Source organism: Mytilus californianus, unplaced genomic scaffold (assembly GCF_021869535.1).
Source record: "Mytilus californianus isolate M0D057914Y unplaced genomic scaffold, xbMytCali1.0.p SCAF_7, whole genome shotgun sequence".
NCBI lineage: Eukaryota > Metazoa > Mollusca > Bivalvia > Mytilida > Mytilidae > Mytilus > Mytilus californianus.
The window spans coordinates 34,747,214-34,767,524 of NW_026262723.1; the positions used below are offsets into that span (position 1 = coordinate 34,747,214).

The window sequence follows — 20,311 nt, forward strand, 5'->3', positions numbered from 1 at the left end:
TTTTTTTCGACCTATTTTCGTATGCAACCGGATGTGACGTACTATGATTTGGTGGTATTACACCTATACACATTTTTTTTTTTTATTAATTTTAGTTCAAATCTGTGACATTACCAATTTTCAAGCAAATGCATGTGTTAATCTAAAGGAATGATTGTTGATAATATATATAAATTTTTTATCGTAATATATTTATATATATATATAATATTCAAATCCAAATACAAAACTAATGTGAGTACTGATAAAAATTTGTATATATCTTTTGTAGCTCAGCCTATGATGGGACTTCCAATGATGGGACTTCCAATGATGCCTATGATGGGTGTAAGTTTTTTTTAATTAAAGGAGAAGTATGATAAGACCACTTTTTTTAACCTTTGGTTTAAGAGTTAGACCACAGTACCCAACCGTATATTGTTAACTGGCATTATGATCAACAGTGGCAGTATTTCCTTCAATTTCTAGATCAATGCTACGTATATATTACCCTTTAAGCCACACATGGGAAAATATTAGGAACACTTCACTGTTTACAATTATTCACGTTTCAGAAGAACTATTTTCAGTTTGCTGTAAAACAATTAAATTACCCTCAATCCCTAATATTTTTAATCAGTGATTTGTAAAATAATCATCTCACAAGTTTCATAACATATTACCTTTACAGAAAACTTTGACTTAGTCACATGGTTTTAATTTTGTATTTCAGATGATGATGCAACAAGCTCCACCATCTCAACAGACAAATATTACATATAATATGATGTTCAGTAGTGATGCTGCCTTCCAGGATTCTGCTGTAAGTATTGCAACTATTCATTTCGTCTTGAATTACCTTCCTTGCTGTACAAAATCGTTCATATCTTAGTTGTCTCCCCTGATGTAAGTGATCGTAATGAATTGCCTCCCTTACTGTTGCTTTTATAGCTGTTAATTATACTCTTCTGGTTTGAGCTTTCCATCTTAATTTGATAATTTCTATCTTTTCTGTCTTATTCAGTTATCTCCCCTTTGATAAATACAAAAATAAAGAGAGGTAATTCCAATGTGACAACTCTCCACAATAGACCAAAGAACAAGAATATGAATATAAGTGTTCTTTCTTCATATATGATGAATAACCTTACCTGCCCTAACCTGAATAATTCAGAGTTATATTCCGCTGCTCTTTGATGGTAACATTAACGCCTGAAGGCTTGGTCAATCGAAAATCGGCAATCATTTAGAATTAGCTCTGGATTCACCTATCTCGATAACATTAAGCTTTTAGCTGATTGGCTCTGTCACCCAGAGAGCACCAATCAAAACCTTTGATTCAGGACATGTTTTTTTTTCATATTAAGAGTCCAGGTCCTCGAGAGTTAAGAGAGTCGATCATGGGGAGGGACTCGTGAATTATTCTGGTTATACATGTACCTGCTTTCTTGTAAGAATTCCATTTTAATTCTATGCTGGCTATGCGGTAGGTGATGAATTTGAATTGAAGGGCTGGCTTAAACCATATTTTACGGTATGTCAAATCTCAGGAATTTAGTTTATTATTTGAACAGTTTCCATTCCTAGCTTTCAGTAATTTGATTATAAAGAGTTTTGTCTACGATTTTTTTAGGCTTCAGCTTTAGGAATGGAGGCTGATGATGTAGAGGTGTCTGATGATGAATATGAAGATGAGGAGGAGGAGGAGGAAGAGGAAGAGGTCAGGGAAAAAAAGAAGAAGTTCAAGAAGAAATGCAAGAGGCGTCAGGTATTTTTTTTTTGTCTTGCATGTACATGTATCAAACCAAATTTAATATTTTTTTTTGAAAACATGGGCAAACAGAAAGTGTTTACTTTCAAGTTAATTAATCGTTGATTATGAAAAGGTAAATTTGAAAAAGCTTTCTTCTTTATCATTATTTCATGACAATTGATTACATGGACAAATTTGTGTAATTTCAAGTTTTTATTATGAATAAACAAATTAGAAAAAGGGGTGCAGGTCGTTTCGTAACCTTGTCGTTTCGTAACTAGTCACTTCGTAACTAACTAGTTTATTTTGTAACTGAAAAGTTTCTTAACCTTATAACGATATTTAATAATATGAGTTGTAGGTTATGGAAATAATGTTAAATAAATATTTCGATTAAAATAATAAATAGACTTATTGATGTATATATCCAAAGGTAAACTAAAACGGTATCAGCGTGTTAGGTCCCGCTTCATACAAGTACGCATATTCTCATTCTGGGATAAATATACTCAAAACCAGATGTCATGTAGTTCATTGTTAAGGAGATGTGCTTTTGTTTACGGACCATGCAACTGCTGTTTCTGCTGCTCCGGCCAACTAAAACTTTGTTACCTGTTTATACCAGGTTTTTTTCAGATGAAAAATCAGGCTTTATGCCAGCACAAACATGCAAAGTTGAAACAAAGGACAACATAGTGAAGTTAATGTTCTAAAGGAAGACGATTAACAAAAAAAAAAAACGGCCGGTCCCCAGCCCGCGTGAAAAGGAGGAATGTTATTCAATAATTGCATGTAATAAGAAAAAAAAGTAGAAAAAATTTTTTTTCAGATGATAAGCCATTTTTTTAATCCTCTTCTTAATCACTTTACACCTAATTACTTTTTATCACCTGTCAATAGCTGTCATATAACCATTAAGCATAATCACTAATTAGCCAAGAATTTAAAATTTTAGAAACTATAACAATATTATTATTATTAGATGCACAGTTTGATAATTTTTAAATATAAATAACAAGAACAAAACTCAAGAAATTTATTTTGGCTTCAATATATAGACAATTTTGAGAGATAAACACTTCCAGAGACAAAACTAATATAGACACTTTATAACCATATATAATTACACGAGGTACGAAACGTCTTAGTTACAAATCAATCTAGTTACGAATCGACCAGGTACGAAACGACCAGGTTACGAAACGACTAGCATTCTAGAAAATGTTTTTTTTCCTTAACAGAACTTTATTACAATTTAATTATATCTTAATGTGAATATCAAAATTTTAATTTGATTGTTTATTTAAAACATAGAAACTGGCACAAAAAGTTGCTGAGAAATGTCAAGAAGATGATAATTTCTTAGAACAAGTACGCCAAAACTACATTGCTCGTCTTAGAACACATTTGTTGAAGGATGGAACAATTGATCCTACTGAAGGCACCATTAAATATTATGCTAAATACAAAGCTGATGATCCACTGGTACCATTCATGGCTGAATATGATGGAACTGAGTTAGTGGGCGAAAAATGGGATGCAGAATGGGACTGTATGTATCTGAAAGAGGCATGTGATGGCGCAGGTGGGTTTTCTATTATATTGCCTTTTGTCTTGTAAGATATCTGCAAGGAATACAAATGTTTTATGCAATCTCATTTGAATACAGATCCTGTTTCCAAGCTTTGCTAACACGGATCTGACAAAATTCTGTTCTACTGTCTGTTCTGGTAATTATTACATCAGCAAATAAAATTCCTAGACTTATATTTGAAGGTGTGTATCATTAGGACTTAACCAGAGTATCCCAAAATTTTTAAAAACCAAAATTAAATGGCCCCTTGTTAAATCCTTGTAAGGGAAGTGTGGATACAGGATCTATCTTTTATTCAGATTGATTTTCTATGTTGATATTGTAATGGAAATGATATTACAAAAGGGACTGTAAGGTCATATGACAATGTTTCACAGATATGGATGTCACAGTAATAAAAAAAAGGGATTTTTTTTTACTCCTGTCTGTCCATCCCTACATGTTTCTCTCTGTGCCAGTCAAAGAATACATGCTTTATCAATTGTATTTCAGCTAGAGAAAATTTCTAAGATGACTAAAACTTAATATCTATGCTATTGTTTACAGCTGGAATGCAGAATAGATATTGATGGGATATTTATTTTCAATATTTGGTTTTAAAAAACACCTTGTATAATTTTCATTGCAATGAATATATTTATATTATCAAAAAAGTAATTATAAAGAATAGCTACATTTATGAATGCATGCTTGTGTTTTCTCCATACGAGTACATCAACAACTGATTTATAGAGATCACCACTAAATTTTCAAGAATTGAGATCCATCTTTTATTTGAAACACCCTTGAATTTTAAGTCATAAACAAAAAGAACTGTGTATTACATGTAGTTCAATAAAAACATACAAAGTTTATCAGACTGCAATATTGATTTTTTAGGCAGATGAACAGCAAGACAGGTAGTTAATTTTGGGGATTTTTTTCAGTGGAGTAGTGCACAGCAATGAATAACAAGCTTCTATGGCAACAGCTAAATTGCATTGCTTTTATTATTACCTAATATTGCTTTTTTTGTATATTTTGCTTGAAATCTTATGCTAAAAAAAATGTCAATTAGAGTTAAAGATTTTTGGTGCAGTAAGCTTTTTTCATGTGATAAACTTTCTTCCTTTCTCAAAAGAAAGTTTTATTTAGCATTTTATAGCATAGTTTGCCTACCTGATTATACCAACATATGTACGTTAGAAGTTATTCAATGTCCCCTTACTTACTGGGAAAAAATACTCAGTTTCTTGTCGTAGAAATTGATTTTCTGGAACTATTCTAAATAAAATAAAAAAACATACACATTTGTTTTATGCCATTCTACCTACCCTAGAATATTTTGCCTACTTTCCTTCCATTTCTTTTTTACCAGGAGGCAGGAAAGTATATTTTTGTTTGGCCTAATGTTACAAAAATGACATATCTTATTTAAATGAAAACAGCACAGTCAGCTACATGTTTGGTATATGTATGATGAAAATGACCACTAACCACTTTTGTACATAATTTTTATTTGATTCTTATGGTAGCTTTTTTATATGTTCGGCTGTCAGTTGTTCATGAAAAATGTGCTTGTTTTTTTTCTTTGTCTTTTCAAGACTTGGTTTGTTGAGTGGTTAGGCTACAGCCAACACTTGAATAGTATCCATCTGTTTTCATACAAATAACCAATTGACTTGGCTTGCTTAACTAAATCAGTCATATCTGCTTATTCATGCTTGAAATTTTTTGGTTTTTTTTAGTGCATTGCTATTATTTTATTTTTGTGCTATATACATGTGAATGTCATGAATGTTATAGACCAATTTAGAAATTGTGTTGCATTGTGTTGAAACTGCTGTTTTGGACATTCTTATTGGACAAAATATGACTTAAGATGCTGAGACTCTGCAACATAATTTTAGACATGTTCAATTTCTGGGTTGGTTATTAAAAAAAAATGAAACAGTAAATCTTGCAACAGTTACATTGTACTTTAGTGTTGAACATAGTTACGAACTATTGACCTTTAAAGTGTAACAGAAAAAAATATGACTACTCAGTTCTTATGAAAACTTGCTCTTTTGCTTGACTGTACTGTATAATTTATGCACAAAGTGATTCTGTTATTAAGGATGTTTGCTACTCTGTTTCAAAATAACAAGTTTTTTGAAAGACTGTTATGAATTGATAGTATATAAATAAAGGAACTAAAAAAGCCGAAAAAAATGATGGGTTCGTGTGCTTATTTTCGAGATATAAGCCATTGAAAATCTGGCGGGAAATGATTCTCTCTAGATTTTTCTTACATTTAACATTGGCACCTTTTGTCTTTCAAAAACAATGAAAAAATAACAAGGATTTTATAAGATTTTCAAATATGGCTCCTTAAACTATATGTAATAAAATGATGAAAAGAAAAGTAGGGGTTAGTGGGCAAATTTTTTTAATGGCACTAAATGGATAAAACCAGAGGATTCCGAAAATCTGGCAAAAATTCAAAAACAAGAGGAGCGAACATCCTTAAACACACTAGCTGGTGATGATTTCCTGAGTGAATAATGGTGATTTAAGGTCATGCATTCACCCTGAAATAACCATGTGTATATTCAATCGATATTATACGACAAGATTGTAATCAGAGTGTTTTCACTCTTAATCACCAGCATTCACCCGATTTCACTGTGATTCACTCAACACCAGCAAGAGTGATTTTTAACAGAATAACCTTGTGTGTATTTTATTTTACCTTTAATGACACTTGTGAATTTTTGTTAGAATATGAACAAAAATTTAATTAATATTAAAGAACTTAGTTTATCTAACATCCAAAATCATGTCAATGTTGCAGGATTTACTAATTTGCTTTTGTGAGGAAGTTAATTTAGATTAGTGTATTTTTAAGATGTTTTTTTCTCACTCAGTAGGAATGAACATGTGATATTTGCACCTTTTGATTTGACATATATGTGTTCTTGGAAAATGGATATAGGACATATGTATGCAATTAGAAAAGAAAATCAACCAGATATCAAGGGACAGCGTTAATGCTGTTCCGGATTCTTTATAAAAATGAAAGCATGAACTAATGGGTTTTTGCACTAAAAATTATTTGTTGTGTACATACTATTTGTTGCATTAAAAAGTATAATGATTAATGTTGTAACTATTTAAGGAATGACTGTAATATTTTTTCTGTCTATGAAGAAATAACTTCAAAAATGTGGTGCACACTGAATAACTCGCGTAGCGGGTTGTTTTAAAGTGTGCATCACATTTTTTATGTTATTTCGAATAGACAGAAAAAATATTACAGTCATTTCTTATAATTTAATTCTAAATTCCATTTTAAACCGGAGTAAACCATGAAAAAACGTTGATGACGTCACGGTCACATGACAAAATTATGTCTATGAGCTGATAAACAAAACAACATCAGCCAATCAGATGACGCGTTACATCCAAAATTAAATTATATATAAATAATAAAAGACATGTGGTAATTTGTATGTCATTGTATCAGCAGCAGTTATAACTTATCAGAAATAAAGTATATATCTATAGCAAATACACATGTTTCTGAAACCGCTCTCTAAGACCAAAAGATTGGAAAGCCAAAAATGTCTGAGTGCATAGAAACAAAAAGGGTCTAACAAAACAGCCAAAACATGGCAAAAATTGTGAAAGATTTGAATGAATAAAGGTAATTATTTTTTAATCAGTATAAATAAGATATAATAGTTTCCATCTTTTGTGGAATTTAAATTAATGTTTGCACAACAACCATAGGAGTTACTAGTTTGAGTATTTCATCGTAATTATTACATTAACTGTGGTAGAGTTGGTATATATTATTATTTTTTGTGGGAATAGAGGTTATTTCTTTTTTGAAGTGGAAGGGATATAAACTGAATGAAAAATTATGTTTCTTGTTCTTTTAATAAAACAAGACTGTATAACCTAGAGCTACACTGTACATGGTCTTCTCAGCATCTGTTTTACATTTATCCTACAAACAATTCTAAAATAAGTTTTTTGATTGTTGTTAGGATGGGAAGATTTAGGTAGATTTTTTGATTTCACCTCTCATCCAATTGTTTTAGGAACCAATGAAGAAGCCATTATCTACATCTGTACTACAAGAAATAACGAACAAAGACAGATTCTGAAAAAGCAGTTTAAGACAAATTATGGAGAGGTAAAACTGTTTACCCATAAAAATTCATGTTTTAACCTACAGTATACAAGTTGAATTTGTAATGGTCCAGTGGATGGACATATTTATTTGTCAATTGAGACTTTTCACTATGTATATATTTCATTTAAAACTACATTTTTTCGAAAAATTATAGCGTGGTCGTTTCTGATTAGAATTTAATCAACTTGGTACCACTTTTAAAAAGGAGAATTGTCTCATGTTGAATTATTTATTTCATTAAAATTTTGTTATTAAACATTGTTTTTTTTTTTCTGATGTTTTAATCACTAGTTTAATTTTACATCAAGAAATTTTTTATTTATTTCAGTTTAAACAAAATCATAAATAATTATCATAGTGTTTACATAAAAAAACACAAAAAAATGAGTGAAGACACAACTTTCAAAAAAGAAAAAAATGAGAATTCAGTCATTTCTGCCTTTTTCATAAAATTGAGAATGGAAACGGGGAATGTGTCAAAGAGACAACAACCCGACCAAAGAGCAGAAAACAGCCCAAGGACACCGATGGGTCTTTAACACAGCAAGAAAATCACGCACCCGGAGGCAGGCTTCAGCTGGCCCCTAAATAAAAAGGTTCCTGACTTGGGACAGGCACAAAAATGCGGCTGGATTAAACATGTTTTGTGAGATCTCAACCCTCCTCCTATACCTCTAGCCAATGTAGAATAAATAAACACATAGCAATACACATAGTAAAACTCAGTTTAAAAGAAGTCCGAGTCCGATGTTAGAATAGGTAACAGAAGAAACTAAGCAAAATGACTATGATAACATATGTTAACAAAGGACTACTAGCAGTTACTGACATTCCAGCTCATTACCTAGTTTGTTAAAATCCAAACACATATGTCTTGGAAAAAATGAGATTTTATATGAAATATATAGGAAAATAATGAAGATGATGTATACTTATGTCCGTACACGATACTTAGTTTAAAAAGCTGCATTCTACTTACTTTTTCTGAGGGTAATTTTCCTACAAACATCTATTATAAATAAATTAAATTTTTTTGTTATTATTAATTATCAACTAACATTAACTGATAACAGAATGTTCTATCTTACATTTCAGGACCTGATGGAGACCTTGGACAGTGAGACAAGTTTTAAATTTAAAGAGGTGATCTTGGCATTGTTTGTACCACCACCTCTGTTTGATGCTTTGAATATTAAAAAAGCAATCCAGGTAATTATACACAGTCTGATTTAAGGGATTTTATCTTTATATCATACTTACATGATAAATATATTCTGTATAATATAATCACATCTTTTATAGAAAAATTACAAGTTTGTAGCGTACACTCCAATATTCTTTTTAATGGAATAGACTAGATCAAATTTGAGTGAGGAACATTAACCTAAGTACTTTATCTTGAAATGCTGGTTTTCAATGTCTCAGTATTTGTTCAATTTATGAGATATGTGGATTTCATGGATTATAAATCGTAAATATGCCTGCATTTATATAATATTTGACAACTCATGATTGACTGATGTACAATTTTATTTGCAAATATTGAAATTTGAGATTCTATTCCGTCAAATTTTTGCAATAATAAAAATATTGAATGAATTTCTCAATTAACAGTTTAAAATAAATGTAAATATTTAATCTAGTATACACATGTATAACATTACAAATTCAAAACCTATGTAAGAGGATGTTTTACTGTATTTTCCGACATGGGTCTTTTGTAATTTTGGTTGAACTGTATGTATACAAAATTACTCGTCGAAAGCATTTTGGTTGTGGGAGAACTTTGGAAGTCACTTCCTACCCTCCTACTTCCATTTTAATGACAAAACAGACCAGTTTGTACTTTAAATTGCTTGTTATTTTTGTATAGCCACAGAGTCTCACATACAGTGTCTGTCCTAAAATAGAAGAAAAAATCTAATTCTATCATTGTCTAACAGATACAAAATAAAAAGATCTTCATACCAAACCAGACAAAGTCATTTATAAACTAGAGGTATTGTTTTCATTTTATACCCTCTATATATCTCTGAAAAAGTGCAAACATATTTTTAAAATGTTTGAACAGTATCAAAAACTCTTACAGTACTTTGTGAATTTTAATTATGTAGCATGTATATAAATAATACTTTATTTGTTTTACAGGGACTTGGAACTGATGAGTCTGTATTGATTGAGATTTTACTGTCCAGAACAAATGCACAGATTGAGGAAATGAAAGCTGTCTATGGAGGTAGTTCTGTTTTCTTACTATACTCAATACTTTCTTACTATACTCCATTCTTTCTTACTATACTCAATGCTATCTTACTATACTCAATGCTTTCTTACTATACTCAATGCTTTCTTACTATACTCAACGCTTTCTTACTATACTCAATGCTTTCTTACTATACTCAATACTTTCACTCTGTTTAGACTGATCTGTGATTCAGATATAAATAAAAAAGTAGCCAAAAAAAATAATTGTAGAAATTGTATAAAAAATTTCCAGACCCTAAAATAAGTGTGAACAGCAAATGCCAAAACTCTTTGTATCCTCTCTAAATTTCAGTCTAAATTAGTCTTAAATTTCGGTCTAAAATAAAATTCTACAGCAAGTTGATAAATTTTGTCAAATGGAAGGTAAAAAACTCCATAAACATGATTATAAGATGCCAAATTTTTAGTTTCTGTATTTACTGTAGGTAATATTTCACGGGTTTATTACTTTTGATCACCATGAAATTCATCCCCCAAATTTGTTGGAAATCTTTAATGAACAAAATACTGACAAGAAATTTGTATCGAACACAGGGTTTTATCGCTGTTAGTATTCCTTTTCTTTCTATTTGAAAGTGCTACTAATATTTCACTTTTTATATGAAAATTACTAGGTTGTTTTTTGTTATAAAAACAAATGTAAACAGGTGTTGTATTTGGTTTGATTTACTTTTGAAGCGATGGCCTATATATTTCTTTCTAGATGTTTCTGTCAGTTGAAGTTATTCCAAAGACCACTGACTTCATTCAAGCCGTTCCGAAAAGTAAATTCCAACCAATCAGCGGAATTTTAATTTTGACCATAACTATTTTTGATGCAGATATTCAATGTGTTCCGAAAAGTAAATTTCAACCAATCAAGGGAATGACCATCTATTTTTGATGCAGATATTTGCAGACTAAAATGGAAATTATAGTAAAATAGAATGCTTTTAGTAGATATAAAACAGGGAATAATGAACTCTTTTAGCAAAAGAAGATTGGATCAGGGTTCTGTGTATTCACATTATTTGTATTTCTCTCCTTACTCTTGAATTTTGTGGAAGTATTTTCCGACCCAAGTGGTTCACCACATCATTTATTTTTATATATAGTATAGTAATCAGTTGAACCTGTATGCGGGAAAGCACCCAAAGTGTTCATTATTTTAATATTTGACAATTTTTTTTTAATAATAAGATATTAACCCAGATGATTGTGCTACTGACAAGGACTTGGAGTGTAACATTGAGGATGATACCAGTGGGGATCTTAAAAGAATTCTCATATCTGCAGCGCAGGTAGGAATCATTCATTTTTGTTTTAAGACAATTTTTATGGTTTCTTAGATAAGGGTAGTAAAAAATGACTTTTAATTCAGAAAAAAATGAGGTTTTTATTAATGGGAATAATGCAACTGGATGCAATATCACAATAACATGAGTAAGATCTCTCATTCTGAAATCTGATACACATAGCTGTTTGCTTATTTTCCTGAAATCACACTAAATATAATTTTGCATTTTTGTCCATTCTTCAAAAATTGGAATAATAAATGTATTCAATAATTTCTGAATTTACAGATATCATTAATTAAACTTAGGATTTCAGGAAAGAGGGATGTAATTGTCAGTAATGGTAAAATTGTGCATAGACTAGGGAGGAAAACAATTTTATGCCAAAGAATTATATATTTCAATCAAAGGGGGCGTTAGCCCTCTACTTTCTGCCTGCTTTTGAACTTCTACTGTCACCACTGAAAAGTGCTGAAAGAAGACTCATACAATTTTTTTTTCTTTGTTAACTATCAAAATTAAGTAAACTATGTCAGGTGTAAAGTGCAAACTTATATTTAAATTTGCATATGAAAAAAAACTTTGATACCATTAATATTTGTGTAGGGTGGTCGAGGAGAGTTGGACCCAGAAAAGATTGATGAAGCTGTGGTACCAGTTATGTTTCATGATGAGGAAACAGATGAAGATAAACCAACTGGTTCCTTCACCATTGACATGGAAAAACTTGTTGACATGAACAGAGCTAAGAAGGATGCCAACAATTTGTTTGAAGCAGGAGAGGATTGTTTTGGAACTGATGAAGACACTTTCATCAGGATCTTTGCATGCAGGGAGACTTACCAGCTTAGAGCAATTTATGGTGAATATGTGAAGGTATGTCTAGAATAGGAAACAAGAGAAGATAACAAAGGTGCAGTTAAAAACCTTAAAGTCAAAGAAAAACAGATAACACCATGGCCAAAATATATAAAGAGTTCATGATTAAACAACAGTCCTCATTATACAGATAACTTAAGATTGAGCAATCCTACCAAAAACGGGTGTCATCATTAAGCAGTTCCTGATCCACTATTCAGGTATCAGTTGTATTTGTCCATGGCAAGTTACAATTTGGTGATAAGTCTTCTTTATTGAAAGTTTTTCAACCAATGATCTTCATGCTATTAAAACATAAAAAATTTGAATTCAACTGTTTGATATTATATGGACATTTTAAGATTATTTTTAAATTTCAAAAGATTTCAAAAAATTACAAGTTGGTAACCACTTAAACTTATTAAAATTATGTGTTTACTGCTACAAACAATAATGTGATAGCAGTTATAACAACAAAACTTACGGAATTGCTGCAGTACTTTAATAAGATTAACATGTTTCGATGCCTACGGCTTTTACATTTTGTGTTTTTATTGTAACAAACCTGCATATTCAAGGCATCAACTTTAGGGATTTTATCGTATTGAAGATTCACTAGGCGTTGGTTCAGTCATTTGTAATAGAACATACAATAATGTTTCAATATTTTGTTTTGCAGTTGACACAAAGAGATGTTGAAAACACTATTGACAGAGAATTCTCCAGTGATTCAGAGAAAGCCTTGCTTACATTGGGTATGTGTCATATTCTAAATACTGTGCATTCAGTTATTTTTAGGGGTACAAATATTCGTGGATTTAGGAAAAAATTTGTATTTTCATGGATAAATACTTATAAATTTTGGGTAGTGGTACAAGTCAATAGGAAATCTGTATTTGGATGATTCTTTAAACTAAAATTGATATCCACAAATAGAAATGAATCCACATTAACTGTATTGAAAGCAGATGTTCATTAATAAAATTGAGAATGGAAATGGGGAATATGTCAAAGAGACAACAACCCGACCAAAGAGCAGACAACAGCTGAAGGCCACCAATGGCTCTTCAACGCAGCAAGAAAATCCGCACCCGGAGGTGGTCCTCAGCAGGCCCCTAAATAAAATTGTGTACTAGTTCAGTGAAAAGTATATTTTTCTTTTGTTTCTTTTTTTTTTGGCCTTTTCCTAAAAAAAAAATGAGTCGTATATTTTGTGAAATATTATGTTCTTTCTTTAGATACCTGATATTTAGTTACAGCAGACTAAAGATAGCTTAAAATCTTGATTCCCTGTCTTCTTAATAGGAATCTTTCTTATTCTATAGGGGTTATAAGAGAACAAAAATGACTGTGTAACAGGGAAACCATGTTAAAAATCTCTTTAAGTCAGTACAGACGGAGACAAACAAAAAATTAAAAAAACAGCATAAAATTACAAAGACATATGCACATGCATTTTTAGAACAAAGACAATGTTGTATGGTGCAAGGAGTGTACCCTTCTGTCTATGTGCAGTGTGTGAATTAATCAGTATTGTAGAAAATATTGATAAATCAGAGGAAAGGATGGCGAGTTTTTAGAAAAACATATTATTAGATAGCCTTACCATGATTTCAGAATGTTTAAATTTATTTAATTTAATTTTCAGTCATGTCTATTAAATGTAGACCAAAGTACTTTGCTGAGAGATTGACATGGACAATGAAGGGACTTGGTACAAAGGACAGTGACTTGATTAGAGTTATTGTCAGCAGAGCTGAGGTATATATAGTTATATCTTACATGTATATGTTATAGCCAAACCAGTCCTTACAATATCCACAGCTGAAAAATAACTTTCCTTAACCAGACTAACTGAGGTCCAACCAAGCAAAATAAAATATAAATTTCAATAAATTGGTCATCTTCAAAACTAATATATATAAAAAAAGTAGATGTGGTATAATTGCTATCGAGACAACTCTCCACAAGAGACCAAATGACACAGAAATTACCAACTATAGTTCACCGTATGGCCTTCAAGAATGAGCAAAACCCATACCCCACAGTCAGCTATAAAAGGCCCCGAAATGACAAATGTAAAACAATTCAAACGAGAAAACTGGTTCCTTTCTCAGAACATTTTCATATTAATCAGATTTTGACCTACCACTTTTTCCATTTTTTATTATTTACATAGGCATCAGGCTATTCTAATGACCAAAATTTTGATTTATACAATATAATATGAGAAAAAGGATTTCTAAATGATTATTATAAATAAACTAAAGTAAATTCAGAAATTAATGCATGCTTTTATTATTGCAAATAGCTGATTACTGGTAAAAAGGCAAGATTTAATTAATGTGACTGCAAACATTTTGTGAAGGAGAGTCACTATTGAAATTATGAATCAAGTTTTTATTATTGCGAACCTAATACTGTCGTTTTTTGGGTTTTTTTTTTGCATTAATAAAAACATCGCAATACTTTTTAAAATTACAGTAATTTGAAGAAAATGAGTTTTATTGTGTGTATTGCTGTGTGTTTGTTTATTCTACATTGGCTAAAGGTATAGGGGGAGGGTTGAGATCTCACAAAACATGTTTAACCCCGCCGCATTTATGCGCCTGTCCCAAGTGAGGAGCCTCTGGCCTTTGTTAGTCTTGTATGTTTTTTTAATTTTAGTTCATTTATATGTTTCGGAGTTTAGTGATGTCCATTTTCACTGAAATAGTACACATTTTTGTTTAGGGGCCAGCTGAAGCCCGTCTCTGGGAGGGGGAGTTTCCTGCTGTGTTGAAGACTCATTGGCGGCCTTGGGCTGTTTTCTGCTCTTTGGTCGAGTTGTTGTCTCTTTGACACATTCCCCATTTCCTTTATCAATTTTATTGTTATTCTTTTTTTTATCATCTAATATTATGTGATATTTTCCAGATTGACATGGTACAAATCAAAGAAATTTTCCTAGCACAGAATAAAAAAACGTTATGGAAATGGATTGAAGAAGATTGCTCAGGGGATTATAGAGAGATGTTGCAAAGGATTGTGGGAAGAGATTAAAGCTTTTTAAAGAGTCCATAGAGATTGAAGCTTCTTAATGACATTGATTTCTCATAATAACTTTTTCTATACTTTTCTGATTAGTAGAGTGTTTTGCATAATTACAAAAATGTGCAATTTATAGCAGGTCTATTTTCTTTAAAAAATTGATATAACTTCTGATTTGAGTACTTCAGATCGTAATTCATTTTCTTATTGGTCCTCTTATGTGGCATCTTGTTATCTCAATAACACAATGTGTACTTATATAATTTATTTATATATGTTTTACATTTCTGTATTTTGTTTATGAATTAACTGTGATGTTTTTTTAGATTGTGTATTATTTTACTACTTCCAACTGTGATATAAATATTTTACATGAACAATCTGTATTTTACCAGTTTAATTTGATTATTTCCCATAAGATAGACTATTTCTCATGGGATTTGACTAATTCTCATGAGATTAACTATTTCTCTTGAAATTTGACTAATTCTCATGAGATTGACTATTTCTCTTGAAATTTGACTAATTCTCATGAGATGGACTATTTTTCATTATGTCACAAGAGATTGACTAAATTTTACAAGATGAACTCTACTAACAGATGATCAGATCTCAGGTTGTCTTATGACCGTACTATTGACTTAAAGCTCACACAACAATGATTATACCACATGCAGTATTGTCTTGTCAATGTAGACTGACTATGGTATACCTCATATAATTGACTACCTCATGTAATATTGGCAATTATTTGCAATAGAATTTTTTTCTATGGCTATTAATATTTGGCATTTTGTAGCAAAATTTAAGAATTGATAGGCTCGGCCCTTACACATAGAGTAAAGTTTTATCACTGCTCAAATACTGGACCATTCCATTTTGATTTAATACTGCAAAATCAGACTATATAATGTTTGAACTTCATCAAAAGAAATATGGATTCATATGTATCAGTCATAAGAAAGCAAAATAATTCACAGCATTCCAGTTTTATAGTTAGTTTTGTTATTTCTTCAAGCATAAATGATAAATTGAAAGGGGAGATAATCCTTATTATCATGATATGAAAAGTTTTGATGACTTCATGATTATGTAAAGGGTTTTTAACTTGACCAACACTAATAGTAAGAGCTTTACATAAATAATAAAGTGTAACAAAAATCACTGCAGCTTATCGTGGTAATAAAATTGAATTGAAACAATTTAAAGTGATAATTATATAAGGTATATGTACTATTGATTTAACTTTATTCTCCAGTATTGATACTTTAATATTTAATTTATGTTTATTCTAATAAATTGAATGCTGTAATTTGTGTGTTTAATGGTGAATTAGAGAATCAAACTGCTCAACAAACAGAAAAAAAAAATCTTGCATAAACACGAAAAATACATAACATTATAAAAGCCTTCCTCACTCACAACAGATTAAACTACATTCCCCATAATGACAAAGAAAGTTACATCATCACACACAAACATCAACATCTACATTTTTAAAATGCTTCATAAAGTTATCAACAGTTAAACTTAAAGAAGACAGTGCTTTGGAATTGGCATGAGGTTGGGGGACACAGTTATCCTCCTTTGATTTTCGTTCTATAATATAATATAGACCCTAGCGTCAACAGTGTATAACTTGCAACTTTTTTCTTACACCTCCTAAATTAATATTTTTTTTAAAATTTTATGCATAAAATAGAATGTAGAGGAATCAATTTACATGTAAAAAATAATTAGGTCATGAATTTTTAAGTAAAGTAGTGATTTGGTCCAGTTGAAAAAGGTCAAAAATTATTATGTCTGAAGCTGTCAAGCTGAATTATAGACCCCTTTAACATAAAATTGTCCATATTTTGAGTTAGAGCTGAGACTTTTCTATAATTATATATAATTTGTCTCAAAAGTAGAACACTACACTACTTTTTATACGACCGCAAAAAAATTTTGTGGTCGTATATTGGTATGACATTGGCGTCGTCGTCGTCGTCGTCGTCGTCCGGCGTCGTCGTCGTCCGGCGTCGTCGTCCGAATACACATTGGTTTTCGCACTCTAACTTTAGTTTAAGTGAATGGATCTTTTTGAAATTTGACCATAAGGTTAAATACCACAAAAGGAAGGTTGGGATTGATTTTGGGGGTTATGGTACCAACAGTTAAGGAATAAGGGGCCCAAAAGGGGCCAAAAATAAGCATTTTCTAGTTTCCAGACAATAACTGTGGAACGGTGTATGGATCTCTCTGAAATTATACTACAAGTTTCCATACCACAAAGGGATGGTTAGGATTTGCTTTGGGGGGTTATGGCTCAAACCGTTTAGGAATTAGGGGCAAAAAAGGGGGAAAAACAAGGTTGTCCTGGTTAATGGACAAATACTTTAGTACAAAACATAATTTAAAGCAGTGTAAGGGAGATAAATCAAATACATCATTGAAATTATCTCCCTTACACTGCTTTTAAATTATGTATAAAGTAATGGTTAATGAACAATAAAGATAATTTAAAACAGTGTAAGGGAGGTAATCCAAATACAACGTTTTGGTTACTTCCCTTACACTGCTTTTAAATTATGTTTAAAGAAATACATATTTATAAAGGAAGACCAGTAAAAATATCTGCAAATGTTGCATCTTTTTTTTTTACAAAAAAATCCATATGAAAGATTTGACACTATATTTTTAATTCTATTATAAAATAGATTAAGTTAGCACTATGGTAAATTTAAATGGGTAATTATGGTTGCCAACTCCATTGGAAATTTGAATTGAGATTATGACCATATCTTGAGGGAAAGAATTTTTTTGGGGGAAAAAGGGGGGGGGGGATAAAAAGAAATTGTGGGGGGTCAATTTTTTCTCATTTCAGATTTCAGAAATTAAAAAGAATTATTCTTCAAATATTATTTTTTTTTCAAATTTCAAATATTGAAAAATTTCAAGAAGTAATATTTAATTGCACAGTATGGCGCATTAGATTTGTAAAATCTTTGATCACATTTATTTATTTGTTATGCCGAATCTAACAGTGTATTTAGATTTTTAATTTTGGGTCCAGTTTTCAAATTGGTCTACATTAAGGTCCAAAGGGTCCAAAATTAAACTTTGTTTGATTTTAGCAAAAATTGAATATATGAGGTTCTTTGATATGCTGAATCTAAACATGTATTTAGATTTTTGATTTTTGGCCCAGTTTACAAGTTGGTCCAAATTGGGGTCCAAAATTAAACTTTGTTTAATTTCAACAAAAATTGAATATATGGGGTTCTTTGATATGCTGAATCTAACCATGAATTTAGATTTTTTATTTGTGGGCCCTGCTATCAAATTGGTTCATATTGAGGTCAAAAGGGTCCAAAATTAAACTTTGTTTGATTTCATCAAACATTGAATTATTGGGGTTCTTTGATATTCTAAATCTAACCGTGTATTTAGATTTTTAATTTTAAGTCCTGTTTTTTAAATTGGTCTACATTAAGGTCCAAAGGGTCCAAAATTAAACTTAGTTTGATTTTAGCAAAAATTGAATTATTGGGGTTCTTTGATATGCTGAATCTAAACATGTGTTTAGATTTTTGATTATGGGCCCAGTTTTCAAGTTTGTCCAAGTTGGGGTCCAAAATTAAACTTTGTTTGATTTCAACAAAAATTGAAAATATGGGGTTCTTTGATATGCTGAATCTAACCATGTATTTTGATTTTGGACATTGGACCATAATAGGTAAATTAAAAAAATTCAAGTTCTTAGACCACATTCTTTCTGTGTCAGAAACCTATGCTGTGTCAAATATTTAATAACAATCCAAATTCAGAGCTGTATCAAGCTTGAATGTTGTGTCCATACTTGCCCCAACTGTTCAGGGTTCGACCTCTGCGGTCGTATCAAGCTGCGCCCCAGCGAAGCATTTTATTTTAATTTGCACTTATTTTCTAAAAAAAATGGACTACGAAATAGCTGTGTGCTTGGGCCATGATTGAAATGATACATTTTGATTAAATGTTCACCTTCATGAAGAAATCTGTATGGCAACAGTCATTTGCTTTTGAATCTTGACTGTTCAAGTACAAAGACATATAGATTTAGGCCTTTATTAGTTTCAAAATTTTATGTTCACTCTTAAAGATAAATACATGTATTAGGAACAACAAAAATAAGTAGGGCAGTGTAGATATCTTCATGCTCTTCTTTATAATAATATTTTGTCCATTCTATATCTGAGCATGACTTAGAGCGTAATGTTTAAAAATATACAAGACTTATAAGATTCTATCATTTCTTTAAAAATCTTTTCAAAGTTTTACCACTTTGCTAAGAGATGTAAAACATAGAACAGAAAAGACTTAATACAAAGCAGAGGACCATGTAAGCAGAATCTTTAAGATATGATCTCCATCTCAACATTTCTAGCTGGGATAAGATTATACATCTAAAAAGTAAAGCAGTTTTCTTTGGTAGAAATAACAGTATCATAAAAATTATTGCTCATATAGCCTCAAAAACAACACCAAACTTTGTCTCTTACACAATAGATATAACAAATATTTCTTCCACAAAAAAAAGAGAATTAAAAGTGTCTAAACATAAACAGTAGTAGCAATGATGTCCACCTTGGCCACATTTTATTTGGATACAACTATTTTTACATTATAAGAAATTGATGCATTGCTATTTTGGTTGACCATGTTTTGTGTGTTTTTGTGCTAAAATACGATTACCCATTAGTTTTATGTGATATAAGTGGAAAAATACCTTTCAATTAAGCCTGACTTTTATTATGTCTTACATAATTTGTGAAATTATGAAACATTCTGTGCATATAATTATTTCTTTTGACAATCTCATAAAATATTCCCTCTTATTATTTTCTGGGTTGACATTTCCAAAAAGACTATATGAATTTTTTACATTTTATTGTTTCAAAATTCCATTCAACTGCCAAATTCATAACTCACAATATTTAGATGTCTTTTATGGATAACCTTTTCTCCACTGTATATCTTTTAATTACCTTAGCTATTAGAAAATAAATTTATTTTTCAAAATTTATGACAGCACCAAAATACAAGATTTCCTCTACATTATGTAAAGCACTGTATTGTCTATTTAAATCTTATCTGTTAAGTAAACTTGATATATTAACAACAAAAAATTAAAAGCATACTAAATTTTCACATGATTAATTAGAAATAATGTTAACATCTGTAAGTATTGATGAAAATTATTTCATTTACCAAGTTTTTTCAGAGTTATCTCCCATATGATATTTTCATAAAGCTTAAACACAATTTAAAAAAATTTCTATTATAGTTTTTAAAATTGTGTTTAAGCTTACATGTAACCCATTCGCAAAGAAATTTACGATGCTAACTACTAATGAGAATCCCACTTTTATTCATCT

At 30.7% G+C, this 20,311-nt stretch overlaps 1 protein-coding gene across 2 annotated transcripts in view; it reads left to right on the forward strand.

Moving 5' to 3' along the window:
- LOC127707914 (annexin A5-like) overlaps positions 1–16,227 on the forward strand; it is a 152,960-nt gene extending 136,733 nt beyond the window's left edge. For both annotated transcript variants that reach the window (XM_052212675.1, XM_052212674.1), the window contains exons 4-15: positions 272–327; positions 713–802; positions 1,613–1,747; positions 3,047–3,317; positions 7,394–7,488; positions 8,584–8,697; positions 9,637–9,724; positions 10,933–11,033; positions 11,634–11,903; positions 12,565–12,640; positions 13,534–13,646; positions 14,802–16,227. In XM_052212675.1, the coding sequence (XP_052068635.1) occupies positions 272–327; positions 713–802; positions 1,613–1,747; positions 3,047–3,317; positions 7,394–7,488; positions 8,584–8,697; positions 9,637–9,724; positions 10,933–11,033; positions 11,634–11,903; positions 12,565–12,640; positions 13,534–13,646; positions 14,802–14,927 (1,535 nt within the window). In that variant the 3' untranslated portion in view covers positions 14,928–16,227. The remainder of the gene's footprint in view (positions 1–271; positions 328–712; positions 803–1,612; positions 1,748–3,046; positions 3,318–7,393; positions 7,489–8,583; positions 8,698–9,636; positions 9,725–10,932; positions 11,034–11,633; positions 11,904–12,564; positions 12,641–13,533; positions 13,647–14,801) is intronic.
- The last annotated feature ends 4,084 nt before the right edge of the window (positions 16,228–20,311 follow it).